This window comes from Bubalus kerabau, chromosome 16, assembly GCF_029407905.1.
Source record: "Bubalus kerabau isolate K-KA32 ecotype Philippines breed swamp buffalo chromosome 16, PCC_UOA_SB_1v2, whole genome shotgun sequence".
NCBI lineage: Eukaryota > Metazoa > Chordata > Mammalia > Artiodactyla > Bovidae > Bubalus > Bubalus kerabau.
Window position 1 is genome coordinate 76,608,742 of NC_073639.1, and position 14,470 is coordinate 76,623,211.

At 66.6% G+C, this 14,470-nt stretch overlaps 2 protein-coding genes across 3 annotated transcripts in view; one reads left to right on the top strand and one right to left on the bottom strand.

Moving 5' to 3' along the window:
* Positions 1–1,499: 1,499 nt before the first annotated feature.
* CCDC74B (coiled-coil domain containing 74B) lies at positions 1,500–5,708 on the top strand. Its single transcript, XM_055549973.1, has 8 exons — positions 1,500–1,998; positions 2,453–2,497; positions 3,264–3,323; positions 4,134–4,296; positions 4,968–5,157; positions 5,251–5,330; positions 5,406–5,477; positions 5,570–5,708. Exons 1-8 carry the CDS (start codon positions 1,500–1,502, stop codon positions 5,706–5,708), a joined length of 1,248 nt encoding a protein of 415 aa, XP_055405948.1.
* Positions 5,709–6,448: 740 nt separating this feature from the next.
* The window catches only part of MED15 (mediator complex subunit 15), a 48,964-nt gene continuing 40,942 nt past the window's right edge, over positions 6,449–14,470 (bottom strand). For both annotated transcript variants that reach the window (XM_055549824.1, XM_055549825.1), the window contains 10 exons: positions 13,617–13,724; positions 10,201–10,337; positions 9,991–10,118; positions 9,782–9,916; positions 9,636–9,699; positions 8,857–8,923; positions 8,336–8,496; positions 8,090–8,256; positions 7,624–7,722; positions 6,449–7,219 (listed from right to left, as the gene is read on the bottom strand). In XM_055549824.1, coding sequence (XP_055405799.1) covers positions 7,083–7,219; positions 7,624–7,722; positions 8,090–8,256; positions 8,336–8,496; positions 8,857–8,923; positions 9,636–9,699; positions 9,782–9,916; positions 9,991–10,118; positions 10,201–10,337; positions 13,617–13,724 — 1,203 coding nt within the window. In that variant the 3' untranslated portion in view covers positions 6,449–7,082. The remainder of the gene's footprint in view (positions 7,220–7,623; positions 7,723–8,089; positions 8,257–8,335; positions 8,497–8,856; positions 8,924–9,635; positions 9,700–9,781; positions 9,917–9,990; positions 10,119–10,200; positions 10,338–13,616; positions 13,725–14,470) is intronic.

The window sequence follows — 14,470 nt, forward strand, 5'->3', positions numbered from 1 at the left end:
CAGATGAAGTTTGACTTTGTCCTTACTCTTCATGCAAATCTCTTATTTCTGAAGTTCTGCCTTTATTTCCAAGCTGGGACTCTTTTGGAGTTTAAATGAAAAACTTCTCTGTCTTCTCTGAAAGCATCTCTGTTTCCAAACATGGTCTCCCCTGGAGTTGGCCATTTTGGCCTCTGGCTGTGTCCTGCCCTGGGACCTTCTGCATTTCAGGCCAGCCACGCACTCGAAGGGAGTTCATAGCTCCAAACTCTCCAGCACCCCTCAGTTTTCACCCATCACCCTCTCCAGCCAATAAGCTGGCGGCCTTCTGCTCTGGCCTCGCTGATCAGGAGCCCTCAGGAGAAAACGGCTCTTCAAGCACTGCCTTTTTGCAGATTCTGTTTGATTTTTGTTCTTCTCTGGAGCCTGCGGACAGCTGTTTCATGTGTTTTGTTCACACTTCATAAAGCACAGGGGTCTGCGATGACTGGACGTGGAAATTCTACTTTTCGATTTTTGAGACAAAATTGTGTCATCTAAAGTATCATTCTGTAACCGTATCAGCTATTTAAAACATGAACTATTAAAACACAACCAGTGAACAAAACTAAATTAAGACCTGGAAAGGAGGATGAGTCTCCATGGTTTGTCAGAGGAATGGTGCTGTTCAGTCGCTCAGTTGTGTCCACTCTTTGCGACCCCATGGACTGCAGCACGCCAGGCCTCCCTGTCCATCACCAGCTCCCAGAGCTCGCTCAAACTCATGTCTATCGAGTCGGTGATGCCCTCCAACCATTTCATCCTCTGTTGCCCCCTTCTCCTCCTGCCTTCAATCTTTCCCAGCATCAGGGTCTTTTCCTATGAGTTGGCTCTTTGAATCAGGTGGCCAGAGTATTGCAGCTTCAGCTTCCGTACTTCCAGTAAAGATTCAAGGTTGATTTCCTTTAGGATTGACTGGTTGGATCTCCTTGCAATCCAAGGGACTCTCAAGAATCTTTTTCGGCACCTTCTGTTCAAAAGCATCTATTCATTGGTGCTCAGCTTTCTTCATGGTCCAACTCTCATATCCATACATGACTACGGGAAAAAACCATAGCTTTGACCCTATGCACCTTTGTCAGCAAAATAATGTCTCTGCTGTTTAGTATGCTGTCTAGGTTTGTCATAGCTTTGATTCCAGGAGCAGCAGTCCTTTAATTTCATGGCTGGAGTCACAGTCCGCAGTGGTTTTGGAGCCCCAGAAAATAAAGTCTGCCACTGTTTCCACTTTTTCCTCATCTATTTGCCATGGAAGTGACGGGACTGGATGCCATGATCTTAGCCTTTTGAATTTTAAGCCAACTTTTTCATTCTCCTCTTTCTCCTTCAAGAGGCTCTTTAGTTCCTCTTCAACTTTCTGAAATAAGGGACGGCCTGTGTCATTGCGAGCTACCCCACTGGGGCGGGGCCGGGACACCCGCCCGGAAGTCAAGGGTCTCACCCAGGCCCCGCCCCCAGCCAGCCCCGCCGAAGCCCCGCCCATGCGCCCCGCCCCCAAGCAAGGCCCGCCGAAGCCCCGCCCAGGCGCCCCGCCCCCAAGCAAGGCCCGCCGAAGCCCCGCCCATGCGCCCCGCCCCCAAGCAAGGCCCGCCGAAGCCCCGCCCAGGCGCCCCGCCCCCAAGCAAGGCCCGCCCCGCCGCGCGCGCGCCCCCAGTTTCCATGGCGACGCCACGCCAGGCCGCGGCAGCCGGGCCACCGAGTGGGCGTGCAGCGGCAGCGGCTACATGAGCGCGACGGGGGTGGCGGCCGGGCAGCGGCCCCGCAGCTCGGGGATCCTGAGCTCCCGGGGCACGTCGCGCCTGCGCCAGCGCCTGCCGGCGGTCCCCCAGCCCGCGCAGCACGGCGCGGCGCTCGGGCTCAACGAGGCTCAGAAGCGGGTGCTGGACTTGGAGAGGAGCGTGCAGTTCCTGCAGCAGCAGCACTCGGAGACGCTGGTCAAGCTCCACGAGGAGATCGAGCACCTGAAGCGGGAGAACAAGGGTGAGGTGGGCGGCGGGCCCACCTCGGGAGGCGGCCTCGCGGGACTCCCCCACCCAGGCCCCAGGCCCGCCGCACCACCCCCAACGGAAACCCGGCCGCCTCCTTTGAAAAACTTTTGTCGAAGTGAAACATCGCCCCCACTACCCCCCGCCCCGAGTCCGCGCAGGCAGGTCGATGGATTTTCCCAAGCCAAGCACCCAGATGGATCCCTGCCACCTGACTCGCTCTGTCCCCCCTGGAGTCTGGGCCCACCCAGCAGAGGGTGCCCCGCAGACGTCACGGATACAGGGAGGGGCTCAGGGAGCAGCCAGGGGCACCCCGAGCCCACCCGAGGGTGCCATGGCTGGGTCCACGGGGCAGGGCTCCTCAGGGGCTCAGCAGGGAGGCCTGGGCCAGGGGCAGCCAAGCTGTGTCTCTCAGAGTGGCCCCAAGCAGAGCCTGTGCTTGCTTTCAGATCTCCACTACAAGCTCATCATGAACCAGAAACCACAGAAGAAAGGTAAGGCTGAGGCCCACAGGTACCTCGTGCAAAGCGCCTGCCCTCAAGAGCAGCCCCCAGATTAGCCCAGGGGGACGGGGCCCAGACACATGGACGACTCCCAGCTACAGGCTGGGTGACTGTGCCCCAGAGCACAGCAGGGGCCGTGGACAGAAGAATGAGACGCAGTCTCCGACCTCGCGCCCCCACGGACCCCAGCCTCACTCTCCCAGAGGCTCGTCCACTTGCGCTGCCGCCTCAGACGTTCGTCCCCTGAAACACGGGCCGGCCCAGCACAGCCCCAGCTCTGGTCCCTGAGGCCTCGGGCCACCCCACTGTCTCCACGGCAACCACCCACGGCCTCATCTGCAGCCCACTCACCTTGCCTGTCCCCCAGCCTCACCCAGGGCTCCCCTCCCCTCCTACTGCTGAGGCCAGGTCTACATCAGGAGGTGGTCTGAGTGGTGAGCGGTGCCAGCCTCGAAGGCCCCCAGGGCGCTCTTCCTGGGAGGCACGCAGAGGGTGGGGTGGCAGGGACCCTTCTCTGGCAGGGCCCCATAGCCGCCAACTGCTGATGTGGGCACGCAGTGCTGGAGGGCCCTGAGGGGACCTGGGGAGAGGCCGTGCTCCCACTCAGGGCCCCGGTTCCACCCGCAGCCCCCTTCCATGGCTCCCTCCGGGACTGGCAGGGTCTGGGGCGGCCTCGCTCAAATGTGGAGAGGGCACAGGAACGGGTGGGACGGGAGCGTGGCCCTGACACCGTGGGCTGACCCTGCGTGCCCCACAGGCAGCACGTCGAGCTCCAGCGTTCAGTCCAACAAGTCCGTCTCGAACACGACAGTGTCGGGTGAGTGCGCTAACGCCTCTGTGCTCGGGGTCGGGGTAGAGCAGGGCGCCTCAGGCGCCGCGGGCATGATGCGGGTGTGGGGTGCTGAGCAGCACACCGAGCGCCCACGGTGGTCCTCAGGGGGGCACCTCAGCCAGGCCCCGTGGACTCGGGGGTTAAGGAGATGCTGAAGGGACCCAGGAGGGTCCCCAGGGGCCTGTGAGCTGAAACCCCAAGAGGGAGCTGAGGCCAGGGGACAGGTCAGAGGGCTGGCTGGCGGCAAGACCGTCAGTGTGGGGTGTGAGGCGGTAGAACGTGGGACCCAGGAGCCCGGGGGTCCTCCGCCTGCTCCCCTCAGCCCTCGGAGCAGGCGGGACGCAGGTGGGGGGCCCGACGCGGAGCCGAGTGAGGGCCTCGAGAGCCGCCCTGCCTGATGGTGCCTCTGACGCTCCAGGCTTCGTGCGGGCTGGGCCCAGATCTTGCCTTCACTTTCATTTTGCCCAAAATGGGCTCAGTCAGGGAACGGCTGCTGGCCAACCACCCCCCCCACCCCAGCCCCGAGCTCTGCTGAGGCCCACAGGACACTCTGCAGGGCGTGTAGGGCTCTCTCCCTGCTTCAGCTAATGGGGCAGCTGGCCTTCAGCACTGCGGCCCCTTCAGGACGTTCAGGCCCCCACGGGCTTCGCCCCGCCCTGCCTCTCTGCCTCCCAGCACCCCGCCCAGAAGGACGCCGTTCCCATGTCCCCTTTACCGAGGGACTGGCGGGGCCCCGCGGGCGCACGTGGCCCACTGACGCCCAGTGACAAGGCCCCGTCTGGGTCTGACCTGCAGCCGGCTCTCAGGGCAAGGCAAGGCCCCAGCCCTGGTCCTCTAAGAAGCAAGACTGGAAAGCTGAAGTCCCCCAGAAGCCCGACCTGGAGGAGGAGACCTCAGTCGCCACCCTGCTTCACGGCGGCAGGGTGGACAAGGCCCTCGGGGTGCAGGGGCTTGTCAAGTAAGGCTCCCTGTGCCCGAGGGACGGGTGCACTCAGCAGGTTCACAGCCTGGAACCCGCCCATGGCGTCACCCTTTCAAACAGCCTCCAGCGGGAAGCAAGCTCCTGAAGGCTGGGCTCGCCCACCCAGTGGGCACTGCCTTTTCCCCTCCCCGGGATCCAGTGGGCCCCCCGAACTGACCTGAATCTGCAGGAGGGGCTGGCAGCAGCCCCTACAGCATGCTTTCAAACACAGAAGCAAAGCGTCCAGGCCTCCAGATTAGCTTGCTTTTCACCCAGAGAACCCTGAGTCTGGTTGGGGCTCCCCCAGGAACCGTGCTGGGCTCTGGAGGGCACGGGGTCGGCACACCAGGGCAGGGCCACCCTGGGGCTCGCCTGCTGTCCACTGGGCCAGTGGGCCCGCCCCTGCTTCTCTGCACCCCATGCTGGACCCCAGGCTTGCAGTCAGCACTGAGGACAGCCAGGCAGCTCAGACCACAGCCGCCCCTCAGTGTGTGCTGCAAGGGGAGGACGGGGTGGGCTGGGACCCCCACTTGATGCCGGGCACAGAAGGGCGCCAGGCTGCGGGGACGCCCCCTCCCCATGCGGAGCAGGTGCCGCCGAGAGCCGCTGAGACCGCCCACGGCAGGCTGCCCCCACCCCCACCCTGGCGGCTCTCATGACTGTTCCAGGGACGAAGCAGCAGACAGCGCTAACGCAGTGCCCCCTTGGGCGGTGGGCAGCCAGCACAAGGGCAGGCAGGTGCCAGAGGCGCCCCCCTCGGTGGGCCTGCCCCTGCACCTGCGCAAGCCCGCCACGCTACAGCAGTGTGAGGTCGTCATCCGGCAGCTGTGGAATGCCAACCTCCTGCAGGCACAGGAGGTGGGGGGGGGCGGAGAAAGGGAGGGGGGTGAGGGGAGGGGTGCCCCAGGGCCCCACCGGCCCACCCAGTGCGCCTCTCCTGCCTGCCTTCAGCTGCAGCACCTTAAGTCACTCCTGGAAGGGAGCCAGAGGCCCAGGGCCGGCCCCGAGGAGGCTGGGCCCAGCTCCCCAAGGTAGGTGTGCCCGGAGGCTGCAGGGGCACAGTTGGGCCCGCTCATCTGGGGCTCACGGCCGACTCCCTTCTCCAGAGACCAGGAGGCCCTGCACTTGGGAGCCACGCAGCTCCCCAAGGTCACCGCCAAGGGCATCTCTAAGAAATGGTGAGTCCTGCCGGGATGGGAGGCGGGCCGCCTCTGCACCCGGGGGCTGCGGGGCGGGGAGGGCGCCTGCGGTGACCCCCGCTGTCCCCCAGCCTGATCCTGAGCCGGGCGCCCGTGGCGGAGCGCGCCATCCTGCCGGCGCTGAAGCAGAGCCTCAAGACCAGCTTTGCGGAGCGGCAGCGGCGGCTGCAGGCCGTGCAGGGCCGGCGGCCGCACCGCTCTGTGCTCTGAGTGCTGTGCTGGCCACCACCCTGCGGGACTGCGCCCCACGGACCCCCCGCACTCCTAAGCCAAGCCAACTTCCTATCAACCAGGCCCATGGTGGATACCGCACGTGGTCTCGGGGCTGCGAACTGTTTATTTTCTTCCTCAATATTTCGCTATTCTGCGTTCTCATGCATGTGTTATGAAATGAGCGTGAGCCTACCTGTTGAAGACTGGAAATAAAGTTTGTTTCTCCCAGTCGCGAGCCTCATCCCTCACCCGGCTCTGCGCCTGGCGGTGGGCGGGGCCTGCCAGGAGTCAGCCCGCCTGCCAGGACCTGGCGCTGCCCTGGAAGAACACAAGCTCAGACACTGCCCGCATGCTCCTCCCAGGGCGCAGGGGGCTGCCTTCCAGGCACCTGAGCGAGACACCGTCCTGCGTGCACCGGCACAGACAGCTGGTGAGCGGCCCTGCCCGGCCCACCTTCCTCCACTGAGGGCCGGGGCCATGGCCGCGGGGCAAGGTCCTCCCTGGGATGCTGGCCTGCCCGGCAATGGCCGCAGGACACCCTTGTCTGCCAGACTGACAGCTTCGGCTCGGACCCCTGCCTGGCAGGACAGTCCTCCCAGCCCCACGGAGTCTGGGCGTCCCCCCTCCACAGTAGGGGACCTCGCTCCGCCCCGACAGCGCCCCACACTGGACAGAGGACCCCGGGCTCACGGCTGGGGGGGGGGGCGGTGGGGGGACACAGTGACAAATTCATGACAAACACAGGAATAATAAATTTATTATAAGAACCACAGAAGACACGGTAATGCACATACAAAAAGAGGGAACCTCTCATCAGCGAGGGCCAGCTGGCCAACGCCCCGGTAGGAGCCCTCAGTCTCTCAGAATGCCAGGTCCAAGAACAGCGTCCTGACCCAAGCGGGCTCCAGGCCTGGCGGGAGGGGGTGGCGAGGTGTGAGGCCCTGGTGGTGGCAGGGCCCTGCAGCCAGCGCCTGACCCCGGGGCACCCCGTGGCCGCCCTGAGCCTGAATCGTGGCCAGGGAGCTCTGCGTGCATCTTCAAGGCCTCCTATGCCCTGCACGCCCCCTGGGAAACGAGTGAAGGCTTTCCGGCACACACATACAGGGCTCACGCAGGACCCCACGGTGCCAAGTAGACATGGGCCCTGCAGGGGACAGCAGCCCACAAACGCAGGGCCGGGGTGTGGCCGGGGCCTCTCCACGCGTGGAAGCGTGTAGCTGGTCCCAAGGCAGAGGGAAAGCAGAAGAGCTAACCAAGGTCCAGGCTCTCTAAAGAAGCCAGCATTGTGAACGTCCGACACAGGGCCGAGGAGGCTGCCAGCTGCCCCGTGGCCCCTGGAGGGCGGAAGCCGGACATGCAGCGGCGGTGCGGCTATGCGGCTGAGAGGCAGGCCTGGTGGACGCTCTGGGCCCAGGTGTTGAGCAGGGCCGTGACCGAGTGCTTGTCAGGGAGCTGCAGCAGCCGCGAGGCCATGCACTGGTGCACGGACTGCAGGAAGGGGTTGGCGTCTGCAGAGAGGGCAGCCGTGAGCCTCTGCCAGGACCCCGCTGCCCTCCCCAGCCCGGGGCCTGGGTGCCAGCTCCCGTACACCAGCGGACAGCTGGACTGGGGACCGCCCTCAGGGCCTGGTCCTCTACAGGCCAGCCCTAAGCCCGGGGAGGAACATCTCCACCAATGGGGCGCTCTCGGGGCCTGTCCTCCAGATGGGTCCTCAGGAGCCTCACAGAGACCCACGGGGCTGCTGGGCCAGCCTCAGCCCTGAGCCGGCTGCTCAGCACTGCAGGGCTCTGGTGGGCAGGGAGCCTCCCCTCCCCGCAGGCCTGCGCGGCCACCTGCTCCATCCACCAACGAAGAGGGCAGGAGGGTGGGGGCTCGTGGAGGAATGCCGGGTGCCTGCCCCCCAGTCACCCACCGTATTGCCACTGCCGATTGATCCACAGCGGGCTCTGGGCGGGGTAGTCGGCGGGCACGCTGAGCTCCAGCGGCGGCACGCTGGGGAGATCCTTGTCATCTGCAACACACGAGGCGGCACCCGTGACCCGGCAGTGCTCACCAGGCCTGGAGGCCCTGCAGAGGCCAGTGCGGAGCCCAGGCGCTGACTCCCGCGCTTCCCGTCTCCTCAGAGACGCGGAGCTGCAGCTGGACAGGAGGGAGGGGGCTTCCATCCCCGGGGGTGGGGGGCGGGGATGAGAGCAGGCAGGCTCAGGGCCGGCCCCCAGGCAAGTGCGCATGCTCTCGCGTGTGGGCCCAAAAGACAGCGGGCAGATCCCAGGAGGGCGGGGCCGGGCGAGCGGGCGGGGCCGGGCGAGCGGGCGGGGCCGGGCGAGCGGGCGGGGCCGGGCGAGCGGGCGGGCCGCCAACCCAGGCCCAGCGCTCACCCAGCTTGCATATCAGGTGGACGGCGCCATTGTTGCTGCAGTGCGAAGGATCTAAGTTCACCAGGAACTTGGGGTCCAGCCGCGCCACCTCCCCCTGGAGCACGTTGGGGATGCTCTGCCGTTCATCCTCTTCAAACTTCCGCTTTCGGGTGGACACCACCGGGGCCCTGGAGGAGGCAGCCATGCTGACCCCCTGGCCGGGCCACGGCCTCGCCCGGCCGCCCACCAAGCCCCGTGGGTACGCACGTGATGGGCGGGCCATGGATGGCCGTCATGGCCGGCACGAACGTGCGGTACAGGGAGTGGTTGAAGACGGGTGAGCGGATGTTGGCCAGAACAGCATCCAGAAGCGGCTGGCACAGGTACTGCTGCTTGGTGGGGGGCACTGGGGGCGGCGGGGGCGTGGGCTGCGGCAGGACGGTGGGGTCAGCAGCCCATTCGTGGACCCCGGCCCTCGTCCTCGCCCAGACGGCCTTCCTGGCTTCCCCACAAGCTCCACACCACAGACAGGGCGGGCGGGCCCGGACACTCCACAGTGGCCCAGACACTCCATGGCGGCCCGGCCAGACCCGTGGGCCACAAGAGCCGTGCACTATGAGCTGCAGCCAGAGGCTTCCCACCGCATCCTCACCTCACCCCACTGCACTGGGTATGGCCCCCGCCCCCTCAGACTGCAGGCTCCAGCTCGTGGTTAGACCGTGGTGATCCCTGACCACCAGGGATGCCCACGACCCTACGAACAGCGCCAGGCACAGCAGCCCACTCACCACCGCCATGTCGTTCTTAAGCTTCTCCAGGGCGATCTCACATTTCTGCAGCGTCTTCAGCGGGCACCTGAGGGAGGACGACGGGGCTGGCCCTCCGTGTGGGGGGCGGGGAGCCGAGAGCTCCCAGGTCTCTGCCCAGCCACGGACAGTCTGGCCTCCTCTGGACGGAGCGGGCTGAGGCCTGGGCCACCGGCACCACGCCCAGGAGCCCGCCAGCCCACACACTGCTCCCAGGCCCAGAGTCTGAGGCAGAGCGGCCCCGCGCCCAGGACAAGGCACACCGTGACGGGCCAAGGGACGATGCAGGCCAGGCCCCTGGCCCCACCCGATGACGCTGAGACCCGAGGGCCGTCCACCTCCCACAGGGCCCCTCAGTGCCCAGCGTTCTGCCCAGGTGAGCAGAACAGGGAGGATGTTCCAGAAAGGGGCCTAGCCTGAGCCAAAGGCCCCAAGAAAGGGCAGGGTCCCAGGCCAGGCCACCTGCAGGGGGGTGCTGGCTGAGCTCTGGCCTCAGCAGCTCCATGGCCCGTGGGAGAAGCAAGGGACGTGAGGGCGTGGCCCTGCCTTCGAGCCCCTCTCAGATGGTCCGGTCCCTCCCACGGCCAGCGCCTGTGAGCTCAGCGCCCTCTCTGCGCACGTGGGCACTGGCCCCGTCTCCAGCCCAAGGCCACCCACACGTCGGGGGCCAGGCCAGCGAGGGGGCCTTAGTGCCACGGGGTGGGACCCTCTGTGAGTAATGGGAGCAGCCGTGTCCCCACAGGCTGGGCGCCAAGGCTCACCGCTTGGAGGGGTCCGTCAGGATGTCCAGCAGGCTCTTCATCTTACTCAGGTCCTTTTTCCTGTCTGGGGAAGAAGCGGACCCTCAGACGGGCCGGGGTTCCCGCCCCGCCCCGCCCTCCCCGCCCCGCCCCGCCCGCGGGCCCACCTTCGTTCTTGTCGATCTTGTTGATCATGCGGCGCAGCGGCTCGATGTACTTGGACAGCTGCTTCAGCTTGTCCAGGTACTGCTGCTCCTCGGCCTGGCTGGAGCCCGCGGGGCTCATGACAGAGCTGGGGTTCACTGCAGGACACGGCCTGGTGAGCGTAGCCCGGCCCGTGGAGGGCGTGGCTGTGCCCGACCCGCGCCCCACTTACCGGGGGTGTTCAGTGGTCCTGGGGAGGGGACGCTGAAGTTCTGCGGGGTGCGCGCCGTCACTGGGCTCTGGGAAGGCTGTGGCGAGGGGCTGGGCAGGAAGCTGCTGGGGGACGGGGCGGGGCCGGAGCTGGCAGAGAGGAGGCAGGTGAGCCGGGCAGGGGGCGGGGCGGGGCGGGGCCGGGCTGGAGGGGTGGGTGGGCTGGGCCTACCTGACGTTGGAGTTGGGCTGCGAGCTGGGCGGGCCAGGCTGCGGGGACGGCTGCGGGGGAGGCGGCATCGACTGCGGGGTGTGCACTTGCTGGCCCGGCGACGGCGACGACAGCACGGTGAGGCCGCTCTGGCTGACCTGCGGGGAGGGCGTGCCTGCTGAGCCACCCCGCGCACCCCGCGGCCCCTCTGCCGCCGCCTCTCAAGCACCCACGCAGTGCGCCCCGCCACGCACGGCCCCGCGTGCTGGCAGCGGGGCTGGACTGCTGGCCCTGGGCCAGCACAGACTTCTGAGGGGACACGACGTGCCAGGCCCCTGCCTTGTGCATGTGGGAGCCTGGGGGCAGGGGAGGCCAGCGAGGACCATGGACAGTGGTGAGTGGGCTGACCTCCCAAAGCCTCCGTGACCCCTTGGGCCCCAAGGACAAGCTGGGCGGCAGGGCAGCGCGGGGGCTGTGCCATGCTGTCGCCCTGCGTCTCCCTTGTCAGTGCCCAGGCCAGAGCTGCCGTCTGGCAGCCGAGCAACCCCTGCCGTGAGCGGAGAGCACAGAGCGCTCAGGGTCACCCTCTCCCTGCAGCCCTTGCCACGCGGAGGCAGCGGGTTCCCGCCCCACTCTCCCACTAAGACGCCTCCACGTCTGTCTGTGAACACCGACGGAGGCGGTCACACACCCAGGACTAGGAACGCAAGCATGTGCAGACCACTTTCTGCCCAGACACGTGCTAGTCCCGGCCGGGCAGACAGCGGCCCACCAGGCGCTGGAATGGGCCCCCAGAGCGGCCTCGCGCAGAGCCTGCAGAGTGCACAGAGCCTGGCCCCTCACCGCACAGGACGCTTCCGCAGGCCCTGCTGGCTTCGCTCAGGACGTCCGGAACACTGCGGCCACCTCCTGTGTGCCGAGCATCTCCCTGGAGGCAGCTCCCAGCCGCCCTCCAGCCCGCCCGCCACACTCTGCAGGCCTGGCCTGCACTCTTCACCTGGCGCCGCGAATGCCGGCCGAGGGCCACTCTGCCTGGTGGCTGTTGAGTCAGGGAAGACGGAGGAGCGCTCACAGGAGCCCAGACCTCACCAGGCTGCCCGAGGCCACCCTCCCCGCCCGCTCCCCCAGCACGGCCTGGCCCAGGCCCCTCCGCCTCTGCCCACCCTTCCCTGGACGACTGCAGCCTCCCACTGCCCACCGCATCCCAGCACGAGCTGACAGCCCCCTCCTCGTCAACTGCACCCCTGGAGGCATCAAGGCTGGCCTGGCTTGCCCTGATGAGAGCTCTCAGTCTGGGGCCTGAGGCCCTAGGCTGGTCCCTGGAGAGCCTGCCTGCGCTCAAAACCGTTAGAATGAAACGAAACGAAGCCCACCCAGGCAGGCTCCAGGAGGTAGCCTGATGCCTGGGAATCTAAACACCCGCCCCGCAGGCGGAGCTGGCGGAGGGGCGGGGCTGGCGGAGGGGCGGGGCTGGCGGAGGGGCGGGGCTGGCGGAGGGGCGGGGCTGGCGGAGGGGCGGGGCTGGCGGAGGGGCGGGGCTGGCGGAGGGGCGGGGCTGGCGGAGGGGCGGGGCTGGCGGAGGGGCGGGGCTGGCGGAGGGGCGGGGCTGGCGGAGGGGCGGGGCTGGCGGAGGGGCGGGGCGGTCTGCGCCTGTGTCCTAGTCCGCGGCCCCCAGGACGCTCTCCTCGCTGGAGTTACCGCCGGAGCCAGGCGTTCAGATGGGTGCCCGGTTGTCCTCAGACACCTGGGTCCCAGGCTCCAGCCGGGGCTGGTACGACCGAGGCCCTAAGTGCCCCGGAGTCACTCCGAGAAGCACCACCCACTACTGCTAACAGTGAAACCCTCCAGACCCGAGAACCAGACGGGGACTGAAGCCGGGAGGACCCGCTCCAGAGGAAAGGTCCACAGCCACGAGCGGCGACGTGGACCTGGGGACTGAGTCCAGGAGAGCCTGACTTTTGCTGAAACGTGAGGAGGAAAGAAAAGCCGCCAAGCGGGCTCCCCACCCAGGCTTCCTGCCTGCCCCCTCGGCCCCTCCTCCCCCACCCACGCTGACCTCCTCGTGTTGGGTCAGACCTGTCTCTGTCTTGTGCACTGCTACCACCGAGGCTGCAAAGAAGGGCTGAGGAAGCAGAGATTCCCCCAGGGGTCTTCTCACACCCACCGCTGCTAGACCAGCGTGCAGCGAGGCCAGCCCACCAGGCCCCAGGCCCCATGAGTGCCCTACCCGGGGGGCAGACCTGGGAGCCCTGGGCGTAGATGCCCAGGCTGGCCTCCATCGCAGGCAGGCTGTGGGCACGCCCCTATCCCGAAGGCCAGTCCTCACAACTCCAAACCCTGCGGGAGGAGGGGCGACCCCGCCCCTCCCCACTGCTGCACCCCACTTCCCCGCCTCAGCTCTGCCATCAGCTCTCTGCACTCTGCTGGGACAGGTCACAAATCCACGCCCCCCTCGAAATGACCGAGTGCCACGCAGGCTGCACCAAACTCCAGCAGAAGTGAAGGCAGCGTGACCACTGGGAAGGGGAACGGAGCACACCCTGAGAGCAGGGAGCCCCAGGAGGCCTATGGACGAGGCCGGGACAGAGTGGTGGCAGAGGAAGTGGCCGATGCCGGCACACGGGGCCTGCAGTCCTGCCCTGGCTGCAGAGGTGATGCTGGCAGTCAGCTTCACACAAGGTCATGTGTGGGTGAGCCGAGGAGGAGGGGGGGTGGTTACACAGCCCCTCCAAAGGCTGTGGGAACCCCATCAGCATGCTCCCCCGGACTCGAGCCACAGGGCCAGGCTGGACGCTAAGGGACACACGGCATCCCTGCCCAGACACAGCACTCAGCTGACATGGCCACAGCGGGGGCAGAAGCCCGTGGGCCCATGGGTCTCACCACGGCACACCTGCTGAGTCAACGCCCTCCTGAGCCGCTGCGGGCAGGAGACAAGAAGAACCAAGACCAGGACTGGACGCAGGCTGGGGGGCAAGGGGGCATGTGGAGAAGTCACAAGGCCTGGCCCCCCACCCACCCCAGACACCAAGGAGACTGTGGCCGCTACTGGGCAAGGCCGGGAGGCCCTTCCATCCATCGACATTGATGTGCAGGGGGTGGGCACCCAGGGGTGAGTCCTGGAAGTCAGGGCTGACTGCTGGAGGACACCTCCTGGTCTCTGGAGCAACGGCACCCGGCTCCATGCTCAGAGCTGAGGCGCGAAGAGACCACGCTGCCCCCGCCCCCCACCCCATCGCACGCTGGGGAAGGAGGCAAGAGGGAAGACCTGGGGCAGTGTGGGGTGAGCATGGCACGTGCCCTGTGCAGCTCAAACCCAGACATGCCGGCGGAGCTGCCCCGAGGACCCCGGGACCGGCCCGATCCAGCCAGAAGCCTGCTGTCCACAGGTGACGGGCACTGGTAATGCCCCCAGAGCCTTGGCGCAGGGCCCTCACCTGGACTCCGGGACCCACTATCTGCGAGGCCTGGGCCGTGGGCACTGCTGTCTGCGGCGGGACCTGGGGCTGCACCTGCGGCTGCTGGACGACCATCGGAGCCCGGACCTGCGGAGGGAGGAGGAGTGACCTGCAGCCACCAGGCCAGGGCCGGGGCGCCCTTGCGTCCGGCCAAGGAGGGGCTCCTGCCGCTTACCCGGCTAACGTCCGCTACCAGTCGACTCTCACCTGGGGCTCACTGGCAGTGTGCATGCAGCCTGGCTCTGAGTCGGTAGAGCGGAGCCCTGCCTCCCTGACTCTAATGAGAAGTCTGCCCCAATGGGCCACCGCACAGCCACCTGCACCCGCTGCTGCGGCACGCCCAGGGCGCTGACGGCCCACGAGAGCCCTGCTCGCAGCCCCGACTGCTTGGAAGCACCTAGGCCAGCGGGCTCCTGCTGACGGGCCCCTGCTCAGGACGCCAGCCCTGCGGCCTGCGCCTGGGGGCCTCCGCGTCGTCCACCTCATGGTTCAGGTGCACTGTGCACCACCTCACCCAGCGAAGGGCGAAGAGAAAAGGACAAAAAGCAAGAGCGAGCCGAAAAACACGTTAAGACGGCCCCTGACACAGCAGACGCCCCGACGGGCACGGTGCCTAACCCTAACCCTAACCCTGTGGTGTCCCCACTTACAGACACGGATCTGTTTTTGCACGTGCATGGCAGGTGCATGGCAAGATAATATCTTACGCCTTCCTCAAAAACACTGTCACGACCTCTGCTCAGGACAGAAGCCCGAGTGGTCGTGGGCCGGGCAGGTGGCATGCCTCCGCCGCAGTGAGAACTCAGGTGCTGCCATCCACCTTCTCACCTACA

What these genes read in the sequence shown, in the direction of transcription:
- CCDC74B (XM_055549973.1), top strand. Translation starts at nt 1,500, where the DNA reads ATGCGCCCCGCCCCCAAGCAAGGCCCGCCGAAGCCCCGCCCAGGCGCC. An exon ending in CTCGAACACGACAGTGTCGG is followed by an intron (nt 3,324 to 4,133) that starts GTGAGTGCGCTA and finishes TCTGACCTGCAG; the next exon opens with CCGGCTCTCAGGGCAAGGCA. An exon ending in AAGGGCATCTCTAAGAAATG is followed by an intron (nt 5,478 to 5,569) that starts GTGAGTCCTGCC and finishes GCTGTCCCCCAG; the next exon opens with CCTGATCCTGAGCCGGGCGC.